This window comes from Aythya ferina (genome assembly GCF_964211825.1).
Source record: "Aythya ferina genome assembly, chromosome: W".
NCBI lineage: Eukaryota > Metazoa > Chordata > Aves > Anseriformes > Anatidae > Aythya > Aythya ferina.
Genome location: NC_140313.1, coordinates 7681177 through 7698671, shown reverse-complemented (window position 1 = coordinate 7698671; position 17495 = coordinate 7681177). Strand labels below are relative to the sequence as shown.

At 46.7% G+C, this 17495-nt stretch overlaps 1 protein-coding gene across 1 annotated transcript; it reads right to left on the bottom strand.

Annotated features, from left to right (window-relative positions):
- Nucleotides 1–1733: 1733 nt before the first annotated feature.
- LOC311426503 (zinc finger SWIM domain-containing protein 6-like) lies at nt 1734–15362 on the bottom strand. Its single transcript, XM_084502867.1, has 5 exons — nt 14707–15362; nt 4234–4410; nt 3835–3981; nt 2300–2446; nt 1734–1762 (listed from the first exon to the last, which is right to left on the bottom strand). Exons 1-5 carry the CDS (start codon nt 14873–14875, stop codon nt 1752–1754), a joined length of 651 nt encoding a protein of 216 aa, XP_084358993.1. The 5' UTR covers nt 14876–15362; the 3' UTR covers nt 1734–1751.
- Nucleotides 15363–17495: the final 2133 nt, after the last annotated feature.

The following is a 17495-nucleotide window of genomic DNA, read 5'->3' as shown; positions in this document are numbered from 1 at the left end:
TTTAAGGTCCCTTCCAACCCAAACCATTCTATGATTGCATGATTTGCCATTCTTTGCCTTCACCTGTGGTGTCCAATGAACAAAAAAATGTGAAATACTTCACGGCAACAGATGCTCTAAGAGTAGTGGAGCTATGCACTGAAGTGCGCGTACAGCAACAATAGCTGAAGCTCCAACTATGGAAAACTGACAGAGGCACCAGCAACTCAAATTTTGTGTGGCACTTTTAAACTCCTGTTGCAACTAGTAAGACCTGAAATTATTGCAAGAGAGATTAGAAATGTAAGTTCTCTCTCCTTTTCCAGGAGCCTGGTGCTTAAGTATACAAATCAGAGAAAATCCAGAGAAGTTTAGGTGTATTTCGCTCTGTCTGACTATTCGGTGGGTAAGGAATTGGCTTGAAGGTCGCACCCAGAGAGTAGTGGTCAGTGGATCTATGTCCAGGTGGAGGCCAGTGACAAGTGGTGTACCGCAGGAGTCTGTCCTGGGACTGGTACTGTTTAATATCATTATCAATGACATAAACAGTAGGATCGAGTGCACCCTCAACAAATTTGAAGATGACACCAAGCTGAGTGGTGGGGTTGATATGACAGAAGGAAGGGACACCACCCAAAGGGACCTGGACAGGTTTGAGAAGTGGGGCCACGTGAACCTAATGAGGTTCAACAAGTCTAAATGCAGGGTGATGCACCTGGGTTGGGGCAATCCCAGACGTGAGTACAGACTAGGAGAAGAACTCATTGAGAGCAGCCCTGTGGAGAAGGACTTGATGGATGAAAAGTTCGACATGAGTGCGTGTTTGCAGCCCAGAAGGCTAACTGCATCCTGGGCTGCATCAACAGAGGAGTGGCCAGCAAGTCAAGGGACGTTATTGTCCCCCTCTACTCAGCCCTTGTGAGGCCTCACTTGGAGTACTGCATCTAGGTGTGGAGCCCCCAGTACAAGAAAGATGTAGACGTGTTAGAGCGGGTCCAGAGGAGGGCCACAAAGATGATCAAGGGGCTGGAGCACCTCTCCTATGAAGAAAGGCTGAGAGCTGGGGCTGTTCAGCCTACAGAAGAGAAGGCTCCAGGATGATCTCATCACAACCTTTCAGTACTTAAAGGGGTCTTATAAAAGGGATGCAGAAGGACTCTTTACTCAGGTAGATAATGATAGGACAAGGGGGAATGGTTTTAAACTAAAAGAGGGAAGATTTACATTAGAGCTTGGAAAGAAATTTTTCACTCAGAGGGTGGCGAGGCACTGGAACAGGTTGCCCAGACAGGCTGTGGATGCCCCATCCCTGGCGGTGTTTAAGACTAGGTTAGATGAGGCCCTTAGGAACCTGATCTAGTGGGTGGCATCCCTGCCTATGGCAGGGGGGTTGGAACTAGGTGATCCTTGAGGTCCCTTCCAACCCAGACCATTCTATGCTTCTATGCTTCTATGATTCTATGAACACCCTGGGATGCATTAGGAGGAGTGTTGCCAGCAGGTCGAGGGAGTTGATCCTTCCCCTCTGTTCAGCACTGGTGAGACACATATGGAGTGCTGTGTTCAGTTCTGGGCTCCCCGGTATATGGACATACTGGAGCCAATCCAGTGAGGGGTCACAAAGATGAGTAAGGGACTAGAGCATCTCTATATGATCAGAGATTGGGACAACCGGGACTGTTTGGCCTGGAAAAGAGAAGGCTCAGGAATATCTTACCAATATGTATAAATATATGATAGGAGAGTGTAAAGAAGGCTGAGCCAGACTCTTCTCAGTGGTAACCTGTGACAGGAAAAGAGGCAATGGGCACAAACTGAAACACACATTTCCATTTGAACATAAGAAAAGAATTTTTTACTGTGAATGTAGAACACTGGAAGAGGTTGCCAAGAGAGGTTGTAAAGTCTTCATTCTTGGAGTTATTCAAAACCCAAATAGACACAGTCCTGGGCGATCTGCTGCAGCAGATCCTGCTCTAAGCAGGATATAATTCTGTGATTTTTGTGATCTTCTGAAATGTCTCAGAAAAAGGACAGAGTAATATCTGTGGAGAGGGTTGCTACTATAAAGACTTATTTGCTTTTATTTCAGGCTCAAAATACAGAATTTTCTTCAAGAATAAATAACTGGTAATTTTGGAAGTGCTTTAAAAATTTTCCTTTAAACATTTTTTCTCCCTCATGTTTTCTTAGGGAAGGCAAATGTGAGTTCTTATACTATGAGAACACTGGCTTTGAAGTTAATTTAGAATGGAAAGGTAGAAAAATGCCTCTGGTTACTGAAGACATGTAAAAGATATCTTCCTTTGCACAGCCTTACCTGTGAAGTCTGAGAATCCATGGAAGCTCTCTTCATCCACTTTGCAGGCTTCCATCAGGCTACTGAAGAGGGTGCCAATTGGATCCAAAGGGTGTCCCACCAAACCTTCAAGATTCGTTATTGAGGTTACTCCTTTGTGGAGAAGTTCTATGTTAGAAAAGATGGAGGGAGGAGGGAGGGAAAGAGTGCATATTAGCCACTCTTTAGTTAGCCACTTTATTACTTAAAAGAGGAAGAAAAAAAAAAAAAAAAAGAATGAAGGCAAAACGCCATTCAAACACTTGCAAAGCACATTATGGGTCAACAGTTTCAAATGTAGTGATTTTATTTTTTTTTGAAATCTCTTACTCGCTACCAGGAAATCTTCTGAGAACATCTGCTGAAAAATGACAGCAAAGACTTTTTGACTTTTTGACTTTTTTTTTTTTTTGTAATGTATCCACATCTGTTTCCTGGCTCAAAAGATGTAGTGCCATTTTGTACGTTTTAAGTGAATCTGATGGCACTGAAATAAATGAAAATACTCTAAAATATGTTCCATTATCCCAAATAAAACATGAGCTTATTTTGCATCTAAATATTAATGAAATGATAAACTCAGGATGACAACTCCTTTAAAAAAATAAAAAGAACAAAAACATTAAATGTAGTACGCAAAAAAAAAAAATTGTCTTTTAATTGAATCACCTTAATTTTGGCATTCTAAAATTTCAGTCGACAAACATACTTTGTTGGATACTTTGCTTTGTAGCCCTCACCCATAGATCAGTTGGAACATGAAAAAAATCCTTTAGCACAATGAATTGAAGAAAGTATGTATTTGGTAAAGGTTATAGATTCCCCTGATCCCATTTTTTACTAACAGGCTTATGGCACTAGCTCTCCTTTGACTCCAACCCCCAACTTTTTTCTCCTAAACATGTATATGCTACTGAACTATGGGAGATCAGTCTCATTATGGCTGATCATGTAAAAATTGTATACAAGCTATTATGGATGCTCTGCTTCTCTACCTACTACGCACTAACTTGAAGATGCCTCTACTCACTCTCATTTATGGGGTATCACCTTCCTTAGTAACCACATGCATTATTGCAAAGCTTTAAAATGCTAGAAAGCCTGCTTCTTACCTAAATGTGTGGGGCTACAAAATGAAACAGCCACACTGTTGAACTGATTGCTCAGGAGGATAGGGCTGGGTGTTTTTGTTTTGTTTTGTTTTGTTTTTTGATGTTGTTGCTGTTTAGGAATCAACTGATATGTAATTAAAAAAAAAAAGTAGATCTTTGTCTTACTAACAAATATCATGTGCTATACATGACATGCAGAAACAAGTAATATTAACAAAAAGGATTATTCACACTGACTTCTTACTGATTCACTTACACGTTACATTACCACTATGATCATTTGCAATGGAGAGTTAAAGACGCCTCATTGACTTTATAGTTTCAAAAACAGTTTTCTTATGCAAAGTTCCAAATGTTATCGTCATCTTGTCATGTCCTTTGCCCTCCTCTCTTCCCCACATTTACCTTTCTTCTGAGCCTGGAACATTTCTAGCTGTTTCTGCTGCTGCCTTCTTAGTGTATTAACAATAGCTATTGCCAGCCTCAGTGCTTCTCTTGGATATCCATGAGATCGTAATGCATCCACCCTCGCACAGGCTGTAGGAACATGTTCTAAAATGGAGAAAATAATTGAATAGCAACGCTTCCATGTCTGCAATGGCCTGTTTTGCTAGGTTAACTCCAAAGGTTAAAACTGTGCAAAAGAGAATTAAAGGACTACTTCTGAAACCAGCATTTCAAGGGACCCTCTGTTCTTTTTGCCAGGCTTCTCATTCATCTTCCCACCATGCCCCCTAAAATAATGCCATAGAAACTAAACAAAGTGGCAAGTCACAGAAACCTCTTTAAAGTTTAGCCACTTACCATGCCAGAGGGGCCACCCATGAGAGTCAAAGAGTGAGTTTTCAGTGTCGTCATGGTAACAGTAGTTGGTGTATAGGTTACTGCTGATAATGTGCTGTAAGTGGCTGTCCTGCCAGTGAAGATCGCATGCCTCAATGGCTCGAGTGAACACCGTCCGATGGGGCCTGTTCGATGAATCTGTCATTTTCAGAAGTTCAGAAAGCTTCATCAGCTTTTACTCATTCATATGTGAATAAGTCATTCACAGCATTCTTGTCTTCTTCCTACTCATGACCCCCAACTGATGGCAGCCTGTCTTATCCCCCTTCTGCAAGAAGCAGGCTGCAGATGACATTTCACATCCTATTACTGAACAGGCTAGACAAAGTGTGCACCATTCACTCTGCATTCAAAAAGAGATCTATGGAACAGCAAGACTAATGCTAAACAGGGCTTTGCAAAGGGAACAGCTAAAGATGAAGGATATCTGACAGCTCTCCTGAGAACAAACTAGAAAGTATATGGCACAGCTACTCAAACATTCCCAACTTCTCTATTTCTGAGACCCAGAGCTGCAAGGACAAGGGATGGATGAACAGCGTATGAAGAACTCTGGGTCAGACGTGTTCTGCAGGGGTTTCCCTACATCGAGGCCCCTTCAAGGCAGATGAGGGAGCCGCCAGGACCCGGCAGCCCTCACGAGGGTGGCTGATGAGGCTTGGGTGGAGACAGGAGTGTCCCTCCTCTGTCATACAAAGGCAGCCCCTAAGGAGCGCGAGCAACCAAGAGTGTGGCTAACAGAGCAGGCAAACAGGGCTTGTCAGTCAGGGAGTGGTGTGGCAGTGTGTTCAGGCAGGGCATGCAGGGAGGGTGCTGAAGCTTGGCCAGGTTGACTATGGAGCGATAGTATCCACCCAGCAGAAGACAGCGGCCTCACAGAGCTCAGCACACACCCACCACAGCTGATGCAGCCTCCCAGACAGAACTCCAGGGGGAACATGCTGCCACCGAGGTGTCAGGCTGCTGGGTGTGCCCTACTCTTATGCCACTACAGGATGACAGTAGAGAGCACAGCTCTGGGAGGTGTGCCCAGGTTGAAGAACTGCTTTGTCTGGTGGCAGAGCTTTGGGAGGAGGTGGGCAGGCTGAGGAGCATCAGGGAGTCAGAGAAGGAGATTGACTGGTGAGGTAGAGCTCTGCCATCCCTGCAGCAGGGTCCTCAGCCAGCCATAGCCACTGCTCAAGAAACAAAAGTTCCCCTACCCCCTTGCCAGAACGCAGACAGAAGGGATCTAAGAGACAGGGGGGAGTAGAAGCAGGATCCTGTTTGGCGTAGCAGGTGACCTCAGCAGCTGCCTACCTCACCTTCCCAGGTGCCCCTATACAACAGGAATGAGGTTCTGGAACTGTATAGGAAATCAAATGACAATGTGGATAAAGGTCCATCTATATTGAGGGAGTTGCCCAGGGCAAGTCAACCTATGTCCCACATAACAACAACCTCCACCAAGAAAAAAAGAACAGTTATAGTCATAGGTCATATAGTTCCCTTCTGAAGGGAACAGAGGGCCCGATTTGTTGTTCAGACTTGACCCATAAGGAAGTCTGCTGTCCCTGGGGCAGGGGTATGAGACATCATTCAGACAGTCACTCGTCTGGTAATAATCCCTCTGATTATTACCCTTTATTGTTTTTTCAAGTTGGCAGTGATGAGATGGCAAAGAGAAGCCAAAGAGCAATCAAAAGGGAATTTAGGGCTTTGGGGCAACTGGTTGAAGGATCAGGTACACAGGTAGTGCTTTCCTCCATCCTTCCAGTAGCAGGGATCAATACTGAAAGGAACAGGTGAACCTATCTGATCAATACATGGCTCCGAGGCTGATGCCACCAACACAGTTTCAAGTTTCTTGATCATGGGAAGGTCTACATGACACCAAGCCTACTGACTCCTGATGGAGATCACCTTTATCTGAGGGAGAAAAGGATTTTTGTCCAGGAATTATCAGGGCTGATCAACAGGGCTTTAAAACTAGATTCGAAGGGGGAAAGGGACAAAACCAGGCCCACCAGAGAGACTGGACACCAATTTTTGAGGAACTGCATGCTGGGGAGGCCCTTCAGTCTGCCCCACAAAGGGCTGAGTTGAATGAAAAACATCTCAAATGTTTCTATACATACACACGCAGCATGAGAAATAAGCATTTCAGCTCCCTGAAATGCTTGTATACTAATGCGCGTAGTATGGGAAACAAACAGGAAGAACTGGAGATCTGCGTGCAGTCGCAAGGCTATGATCTCATTGCAATCATGGAGACATGGTGGGATAGCTCACATGACTGGAATGCTGTCATGGAAGGCTACGTGCTTTTTAGAAAAGACCAGACAGGAAAGCGAGGTGGTGGAGTTGCTCTTTATGTGAGAGAGCAACTGGAATGTGTGGAGCTCTGCCTAGGGGTGGATGAAGAGCGAGTTGAGAGCTTATGGGTAAGGATTAAAGGGCAGGCTACCACAGCTGACGCTGTTGTGGGTGTTTGCTACAGGTCACCTGATCAGGAAGAGGAGGTGGATGAAGCCTTCTTCAGACAGCTCCAAGTAGCCTCTCAGTCACAAGCCCTGGTTCTCATGGGAGATTTCAACCTCCCTGATATCTGCTGGGAAGACCACACAGCTGGGCACAAATAGTCCAGGAGGTTCCTGCAGTGCACTGATGACAAATTTTTGACGCAGGTGGTCAAAGACCAACAAGGAAAGGTGTGTTACTAGACCTTGTATTAACAAATGAGGAAGGATTAGTTGGAGATGTGAGGGTCAGTGAGCAGCCTTGGCCGCAATGACCATGATATGGTGGAGTTCAGGATCTTGCGAGGAGGAAGCAGGGCAAAAAGTAGGATTGCGACCCTGAACTTCAGGAGAGCAAACTTTGTCTTCTTCAGGGATCTACTTGAAAGAATTCCATGAGTTAGGTCCATGGAAGGAGGGGGGGTCCAAGACAGATGGTCAGTATTCAAGTATCACTTCCTCCAAGCTCAAGATTGGTGCGTCCCTATGAGCAAGAAGGCAAGCAAAGGGTACAGGAGATCTGCGTGGATGATCAGGAAGCTCCTGGCAAAGCTCAAAAAGAAGAAGGAAGTTTACAGCATGTGGAAAAAGGGGCAGGCGACTTGGACGGAATATAGGGATGCTGTCAGAGTATGCAGGGATGCGACAAGGAAGGCCAAGGCCCATTTGGAATTAGATCTGGCAATGGATGTCAAGGACAACAAGAAAGGCTTCTTCAAATACATCAGTAGAAAAAGGAAGACTGGGGAAAATGTCATCCCACTGCTGAATGGGGCTGGTACTCTGGTGACAAACTATATGGAGAAGGCAGAGTTGCTGAATGCCTTTTTTGCTTCAGTCTTTACTGCTATGACCAGCCCTCAGAAATCTCAGACCCTGGAGACAAGAGAGGAAGTCCGGAGAAAGGAGGACTTTCCCTTCTTCAAAGAGGCTCAGGTCAGAGATCATCTAAGCACACCTGACATCCACAAATCCATGGGCCCCAATGGCATGTACCCACAGGTGCTGAGGGAGCTGGCCAATGTTATTGCTAGGCCCCTCTCCATCATCTTTGAAAGGTTGTGGAGAACAGGAGAGGTGCCTGAGGACAGGAAGAGAGCCAATGTCATGCCAGTCTTCAAAATGGGCAAGAAGGAGCACCCAGGCAACTACTGGCCAGTCAGCCTCACCTCCATCCCTGGAAAGGTGATGGAACAGCTCATCCTGGAGCTGTTCCTGGGCATTTGCTGAGGCGATCGGCTCCGGGGCAGACGTGTTCTGCAGCGGAGCAGGGGACCGAGGCGGGCAGGGCTTTTTGTCCGGCATCGAGGCCACTCGGGGGGGCCGCCGGGACCCGGCTGTCCTCGCAAGGGAGGCTGACGAGGCGAGGGCGGAGCCAGCAACGTCAGTGGCGGGCTATTTAAATCAGGCGTTGCCACCGTTTTAGAGCCATTTGCTGAGGCAATCGGCTCCGGGGCAGACGTGTTCTGCAGCGGAGCAGGGGACCGAGGCGGGCAGGGCTTTTTGTCTGGCATCGAGGCCACTCGGGGGAGCCGCCGGGACCCGGCTGTCCTTGCGAGGGAGGCTGACGAGGCGAGGGCGGAGCCAGCAGCGCCCCCTCTCAGGCTGTTTAAAAGTTGCCCCTAGGGAGCGCGAGCGACCAGGAGCGCGGCGAACAGGACGGGCAAACAGGGCATGGCACGTCGAAGGGCGTGGCAGTTTGCGCAGCAGTTCGCGCGGGCAGGGCGAGCGGGGGGCCCATCGTCGCTCTGTTGCAGCTGCCTCTCCCTTCGGTGCTTGTAACCTGCTTGCGTAGAACCTGACCACGGTATCAACCAGGCAGAAAAACGTGGCCTCCGCATCTCGTGCGGCATCTCCAGCCACGGTCGCCAGTGTGGCTACTCAGACGGAGGGCTCGGGGAAACACGCAGCCGTCCAGGTCCTGGGCTGCAGAGTGTGCCCCAGCCTTCTGTCGGTCTCCGACAGCAGTGGTGGGTATGCCTGTGGGAGGTGTGCCCAGGTTGAAGAACTGCTCAGCCAGGTAGCGGAGCTCCGGGAGGAGGTGAACAGGCTCAGGAGCATCAGGGAATCAGAGAGGGAAATTGACTGGTGGAGGTGCGCTCTACCCTCTCTGAGGCAGGCTCACGAGACTGCCACGGCACAGGCGTCTCCTGTTACGCAGAAGACGGAGGTTCCCTCCTCCGGCCAGGCAGCGGGAGGAGACCTAGATCAAGGGGGGGAATGGAGGCAGGTGCCTATTCGGGGTGGTAGGCGAGCCCTCTCTCTGCCCACCTCACCTTCTCATCTACCCTTAAATAATCGATATGAAGGACTAGAGCAAGACAATCTAAATGACAAAGTAGACAAACACCCGTCCCAGTTGGAGGGGGCGCCTAAGACAATGCGACCTACACGTCGCATTGCCACATCATCCTTCAAAAAAGAAAGAAGGGCTATTGTTATGGGGGGCTCCCTTCTGAAAGGGACAGAGGGACCAATATGCCGACCGGATCCAACCCGCAGAGAAGTCTGTTGCCTCCCTGGGGCTCGGGTGAGAGACTTTGCCAAGAAAGTCAAGCGCCTGGTACGGCCCACTGACTACTACCCGCTACTGGTCTTTCAGGCTGGTAGCGATGAAGTAGCAACGAGAAGTCCGAAGGCGATCAAAAGAGACTTTAGGGATTTGGGGCAACTACTTAGAGGATCAGGGGCGCAGGTGGTGTTTGCCTCTGTCCTTCCGATAGGGGGGATCGAAGCTGAAAGACATACTGTTCACATAAACTCGTGGCTTCGAGACTGGTGTGACCGGCAGAATTTCGGTTTCTTTGATCATGGGAAGGTCTACGCTACACCGGGCCTGATGGCACCGGATGGGATGCGCCTCTCTCGGAGAGGGGTAAGGATCTTTGGTCAGGAGTTGGCAGGGCTGATAGATAGGGCTTTAAACTAGAGTCGAAGGGGGAAGGGGCTAAAACCAGGCGCGCCGGCGAAGACCTAAGGGATGGTACGCTAGAATCAGAGGGGCTGTGTGCCAGTGGGGTCCTTTGGTCAGATCCACAAGGTGCTGAGTGTAAGGAGACGCACCTGAAGTGCTTTTACACAAACGCACGCAGTATGAGGAATAAAATAGATGAGCTAGAAGTCCTGGCCCAGTCCCGCAACTACGACATCATCGGCATAAGCGAAACCTGGTGGGATGAGTCCTGTGACTGGGGTGTTGCGATAGATGGTTACAGGCTCTTCAGGAGGGACAGGCAGGGTAGGCGAGGTGGTGGGGTGGCGATGTATGTGAAGCAGGGGCTGGACTGTGTGGAACTTCAGGTCGGCGATGGCAAAGTTGAGAGCCTCTGGGTAAGGATCAAGGGACGAACGAATAAAGGGGATGTCGTTGTGGGAGTCTATTACAGACCGCCTGGCCAGGATGATAGCACCGATAAATTATTCTTTACAGAACTAAGAGAGGCCTCGAGATTAACTCCCCTTGTCCTTATGGGGGACTTCAACTTGCCGGACGTTAACTGGGAGTGCCACACGGCTGACACGAGCAAGTCCAGGAGGTTCATGAAGCACCTAGATGATAACTTCTTGGTGCAGGTGCTAACGGAGCCAACTAGGAAAGGTGCCCTCCTAGAACTGTTGCTAGAAAACAGAGAGGGTCTGGTGGGAGATGTGGTGATTGGTGGCCGCCTCGGTCATAGCGACCATGAAGTGGTTGAGTTCAAAATTTATGGTGACAGAAGGAAAAGTGCCACCAAAACCTCATCCCTAGATATGGGGAAAGCGGACTTCAGGCTGCTCAGGGAACTAGTCAGTAAGGTCCCCTGGGAAACTGCTCTTGAAGGCCTCGATGTCCACCAGTGCTGGTCACTCTTTAAGCGATGCCTCCTAGAAGCACAAGATAAGGCAATTCCAAAATATCGCAAGTCAGGCAGGCGGGGCAGGAGGCCGGCGTGGCTGACCAGGAACGTTCTAATGGAGATTAGGCGGAAACAGAGAGTGTTTCGCTACTGGAAGGAGGGCCAGGTGTCATGGAAAGAATACAGGGATGCTGTTCGTGTTTGTAGGGAGAAAGTTCGAGTGGCCAAAGCACAGCTAGAGTTGAAGCTGGCTGTGTCTGTGAGAGAAAATAAAAAGGGTTTTTTTAGATATGTGAATGGAAAAAGGAGAACTAAAGAATACATAGGGCCGCTCCTTGATAGGGAAGGTCTCCTCACAGACAATGACATAGGCAAAGCATAGACGCTTACTGCCTTCTTTGCCTCTGTCTTCAATGCCGATGATGGGCTTCGGGACCCAGGGTGCCCTGAGCTGGAGGACCGGGACGGTGGGGATGACAAACTCCCAACTGACCCTGAACGTGTGTGGGATTTGCTACTCCACCTGGATCCCTACAAGTCCATGGGTCCGGATGGGATTCATCCCCGGGTGCTGAAAGAGCTGGCGGACGTCATCGCGGAACCTCTTTCAATTATTTTTCAACGATCCTGGGAATTTGGAGAGGTCCCGGTAGACTGGAAGCTGGCAAATGTTGTGCCAATTTTCAAGAAGGGTCAGAAAGAAGACCCTAGCAATTACAGACCTGTCAGTCTCACGTCAGTGCCTGGTAAAATCATGGAGAAGTTGGTTCTCGGACTTATTGAGGCGCACCTGGGGGACAAAGCAGTCATTGGTCCCAGCCAGCATGGGTTTGTGAAGGGTAGGTCCTGCCTAACTAACCTGATTTCCTTTTATGATAAGATCACCCGTATGGTGGACCAAGGGAAACCAGCTGATGTGATTTTTTTGGACTTCAGCAAGGCTTTTGACACGGTTTCCCATAGGATCCTACTGGACAAAATGTCCACCATACAGCTAAATAAAAACATCATACGATGGGTGAGCAATTGGCTAACGGGCAGGGCCCAAAGGGTTATGGTAAATGGAGCTGCGTCAGGCTGGCGGGCGGTCACCAGTGGGGTCCCTCAAGGCTCCATTTTAGGGCCGGTACTTTTCAATATTTTTATAAACGACCTGGATGTAGGAATAGAGGGTATTTTGAGCAAGTTTGCTGATGACACCAAACTTGGAGGAGTTGTGGACTCAAATGAGGGCGTAAAGGCCTTGCAGAGGGATCTGGACAGGTTGGAGAGCTGGGCGATCACCAACCGCATGAAGTTCAATAAGAGCAAGTGCCAGGTCCTGCACCTGGGACGGGGAAACCCTGGCTGCATGTACAGACTGGGCGATGAGACGCTGGAGAGCAGCCTAGAAGAGAGGGATCTGGGGGTCGTGGTAGACAGCAAGTTGAATATGAGCCAGCAGTGTGCCCTGGCAGCCAGGAGGGCCAATCGTATCCTGGGGTGCATCAAGCACGGCATCGCTAGTAGGTCAAGGGAGGTGATTGTCCCGCTCTACTCTGCGCTGGTGCGGCGTCACCTCGAGTACTGTGTGCAGTTCTGGGCACCACAGTATAAAAAGGACATGAAACTGTTGGAAAGTGTCCAGAGGAGGGCTACGAAGATGGTGAAAGGCCTTGAGGGGAAGACGTACGAGGAACGGCTGAGGTCACTGGGCCTGTTCAGCCTGGAGAAGAGGAGGCTGAGGGGAGACCTCATCACAGTCTACAACTTCCTCGTAAGGGGTTGTCAAGAGGCAGGAGACCTTTTCTCCATTAACACTAGTGACAGGACCCGCGGGAACGGGGTTAAGCTGAGGCAGGGGAAATTTAGGCTGGGCGTCAAGAGGGGGTTCTTCACAGAGAGGGTGGTTGCACACTGGAACAGGCTCCCCAGGGAAGTGGTCACTGCACCGAGCCTGTCTGAATTTAAGAAGAGATTGGACTGTGAACTTAGGCACATGGTCTGAACTTTTGGGTAGACCTGTGCGGTGTCAAGAGTTGGACTTGATGATCCTTAAGGGTCCCTTCCAACTCAGGATATTCTATGATTCTATGATTCTATGATTCAGCAAGTTTGCTGATGACACAAAGCTTGGAGGAGTGGCTGATACCCCAGAAGGCTGTGCTGCCATTCAGAGGGATCTTAACAGGCTGGAGGGTTGGCCGATAGAAACCTTGTGAAGTTCAACAAGGGCAAGTGCAAGGTCCTGCACCTGGGGAGGAATAACTCCAAGCACCAGTACAGGTTGAGGGGTGATCTGCTGGAGAGCAGCTCTGCAGAGAGGGACCTCGGAGTCCTGGTGGATAGCAGGCTGACCATGAGTCAGCAATATGCCCTTGTGGCCAAGTTGTCTAACGGTATCCTGAGCCGTATTTGGAAGAGTGTTGCCAGCAGGTCGAGGGAGGTGATCCTCCCCCTCTACTCAGCCCTGGTGAGGCCACACCTGGAGTATTGTGTCTAGTTCTGGGCTCCCCAGTGCAAGAGGGACATAGAACTACTGGAGCGAGTTCAGAGGATGGCTACAAAGATGATTAGAGGACTAGAACTCCTGTCATACAAGGACAGGCTGAGAGAACTGTGCCTGTTTAGCCTGGAAGAGAAGACTGTGGGGAGACCTCATTAATGTATATAAATATTTGAGGGGAGGGTGTCAAGAGGATGGAGCCGGTCTCTTTTCAGCTGTGCCCAGAGACAGGACGAGAGGCAACGGGCACAAACTGAAGCACAGGAGGTTCCGAATATGAGGGGGCACTTCTTTACTGTGAGGGTGACAGAGTACTGGAACAGGTTGCCCAGAGAGGCTGTGGAGTCTCCTTCTCTGGAGATATTCAAAACTTGACTGCATGCCATCCTGCGCAATGTGCTCTACATGATCTTAATTGGCAGGGAGGTTGGACTAGATGATCTGCAGAGGTCCCTTCCAACCTCGGCCATTCTGTGATTCTGTGTGACTTTCAGTCTTTCTCTTTGAAAAGTGATGTTAACTTTGAGCACTTGTTTAATTTTTTGTCATAAACATCTACAAATACTGTAGATAAAACAAGGTGCACTGAGGTCATGGGAGTGGCATAACCCTTACTGGGCATCTATCCATGGCAAAACCCCTCTGTCAATGTCATGTCCAAGTTGCCACTAGCCTGTCCAGGTTGGGCTGAACTTCAAGAAATCCAGAAAGCAAAAACCACCTCTTTAGGGAGTTATTTGGTGAATGAACTTCTAGCCCCAGCTAGCTGTGAGATTTATAAAGGAACTCTCTAACTATTTCCTTCGGAGGTAATCTTACAAAAAAAAGGACCAATGTAAAACCCATCTAAATTCACATCTGCCCCTCCCTCCCCAACATTTAATTTTAACTTTATCATAATTGTATGAAATATGTATCAAAATACTGAGGGTTTTGAGGATTATGAGGGTTTTTGTTCAAGGGAAATGTCTTGTGTTTTCCCCAGTAGCAATCTTTGTTTAGAGAGGACTGGACAAGGCTTCTGCCAGATTTAATAATCACATTTTTTATTAGAAAGCATGATACTGAATATACAGAGACCTCCAAGAAGGCAGTGCTGCCTCTACACCCCCCCCCTCCCCAACCTGGCAATGCAGACTGCACAACACAGAACAGATCCTATAAATGGCTGCTTTACTTTTTCACCCACTCAGTTTAATGCAGTTGCAACTGATCTCTCTTTAAATAGGTATCAAAGGCTTTGTAACTGCAAACAAAATAAAAATCCCAATACCAGAAGGGACACAAGATTGTAGTCAAGCAAAGAAACAAGCTTTTACTTTGACATACTTCAAGGACATTCCATTTACATGCAATAAGTATTCAGAAGGACCAAGTGAAAAGCTAGAGGACCTAACTAAACACAAATACTTGCTTTGAAAACATCGCAGCCCCGGCATGAAAAAAACAATTTATCCTTCCTGCAAGGAAGTATTAGTGAAAATAAATTTGGCTGGTCTGTCCTTAATAAGAAAGTTACTTGTCCCAGTCCCAGGAAAGAGTGCTGAATTCTGCAAGGCTAGAGTATATAAGATAGATGTTATATGTTGCAGTCAGTGCATATATTTAGGCTTACCTTGGTTAGCATTTTCACCCCGAGGCAAAGCATTGGTTAAATTGGGCACCTCGTTTCCATGGTTTCCATCTTCCCAGGGGCAAACATCCACACTGTTCCATTTTTTCAGCTGTTTTAGCCAACTGGCCTTCTGCTCCAACTTGCAGTGGGGATTTAAAACTATACACATCCATAGAGCACCTGATTAAAAAAAAAATCGCTAAAATATGTTTTCTATTAAAAATGCAGCAGTCAATGACTAATTGCAAACTTCTATACTGTAATATATTTTTTTCTCCCCTACACTGCTTACTTCCCAGCTACACCTAGCACCAGGCAGGCTGAATTCCTGACTCAGAATGTGGCCCATCTGAAGCAGCTGAAAGAATGTACCAATCCAACCTTCTAAATTAAAAGGCATTAAGTTAGTCTTTTGTACCAGAAAATCCAGAGCTCACAAAGCATGGTTCATCAGACAGGAGTATCAGTCAAAACCAAACAAGAATTCACATAAAGTTTCAGAATAAAATTACCCAAGTTTTTCTTCTAATTTTTGTATCAAGAGTGAATGTTTTCTACAAACAAGAACTATGTATCTTCCAGCTTCACATTAGAGGAACCAAACAAGTATGAGTAAAACATGTATTTTGTAAACACATACTTCTACACTCAAAACCCAGCAAAAGTACTGCTGATCATGTAATTCTTTTTACAAACACATCTGGATCTCAGGGACAAAGTAAACACTGGTTTTATGCAGTCTAATAGGGATATTTTTTACTGCAATTGCTTCAGTAATTTGGTTACACTTGAAAAAAAATTATACATGTTCTTTTTATGGAGCTCTAATTTACAGAAAGCTAGTTTCCTCTGACACATACCTTTTTTTTTTCTTTTTTTTTTTTGCTACATTTTTTATGTTTGCTATGCACACATACCATTACTTTAGAACCTGTTCCATGACACTATATAACATGGCAGGTATAAATACATCAGGGTTTCCAGCAACTATTTTCAAATTGAAAGATTTTTCTCTAAATCAGCTGTCTCTTCATCAGCATGAACTTTGACAGAAGCAAGAATCACAGAATCACAGAATCACAGAATTTTCTAGGTTGGAAGAGACCTCAAGGTCATCGAGTCCAACCTCTGACCTAACGCTAACAGTCCCCACTAAACCATTTCCCTAAGCTCTACATCTAAACATCTTTTAAAGACCTCCAGGGATGGTGACTCCACCACTTCCCTGGGCAGCCCGTTCCAGTGCCTCACAACCCTTTCAGTGAAGAAGTTCTTCCTAACATCTAACCTAAAACTCCCCTGGCTCAACTTAAGCCCATTCCCCCTCGTCCTGTCACCAGGCACGTGGGAGAACAGGCCAACCCCCACCTCGCTACAGCCTCCCTTGAGGTACCTATAAAGAGCGATAAGGTCGCCCCTGAGCCTCCTCTTCTCCAGGCTGAACAAGCCCAGCTCCCTCAGCCGCTCCTCGTAGGACTTGTTCTCCAGGCCCCTCACCAGCTTCGTCGCCCTTCTCTGCACCCGCTCAAGCACCTCCATGTCCTTCTTGTAGCGAGGGGCCCAAAACTGAACACAGTACTCGAGGTGCGGCCTCACCAGAGCTGAGTACAGGGGGAAAGACATCTGAAAGCGCTATTTAGCAACAGTTCATTTTCTCATTAAGACCATGCCTTATACACTACAAGAGATTTAGAGAATATGCTTAAACTACAGGCTGGAAAAAAAAAAGAATAAAAATACAGCTGGTTCTTCCAGGATAATAAAATTTTTCACATTCAAGTACTCTTTTGCTTACTAAGAATGCAAAATAGATACCCAGAGTACAGGCCATCACATTACATTCATTCCTAGAGTAGTTTGGCATGTTGATACGCCAAAACACAGGACCCAATGGAAACAGAGCCTGATCCTTAAGGTTGCAAATCCCCAGATATTCTGAACACTATGGAATGGGGAAGTAATAGCAAAGAAATCTGAACACCTCAAGAAAATAAGATACGGTACAGTGCAGAACACCAGAGGGAGATGCTGCACTAATGCAGATTATTGGTGCACATTTACAGTACAGCAAAACTTTTTTATTATTATTTTTTCTTTTTAAAGCATCTGAAGCTTTTCATGGGAGTGAGTAAAGCCAATACTGTTTTTAAAAACATTTTAAAATCAAATCATATGACTTTCTATTAGAAAACCTCTTCAACAAGCTTCACTCCCCAAACAGTCAAATTACAAATGTTTCTTATTATTAAGCGTCAGTGTATTCAGCACTGCTCAAGAGAGAAGGAATATATTTCTTGCAATCTGCAAAACAAAAGATGGAGGATATTGGAAAGCCTTAGAGAACAGTTAACTTGGATTTATTTACTTATTTATTTTCAAAATCAAGTATTACTTGAAGGCATTGAAGAGACATCACACCTTTTAGCATCTTAAAAAAAAAAAAGCCAATTTAATACTTTGTAGCCAGATCCCCAGTGCTTTCAGACTGAAGCAAACAAAAAATAGACTATCTTAACTACATTTTGGAATAATTTCAGTCATAGGCAGAACACACACTACTGATTAAGCAATGCCCCTGCAAAACAAGTAGCCTTTTATTTTTCTGTGTTTCAAACACCCCTAGAGAAAAAGGAATTAACTCGCCTTCTTCAGAAGCTCCACTATGCATACAGTGCATCTAGTGGACAGGAAAGGGAAGAGATAGCCAAAAGTACCAAAAACCTTTAAAAACTTATTTCATTTAAAGAGGGAAACTATGTCAATCTGTACTGGTTTCAGTTAGAACAGAA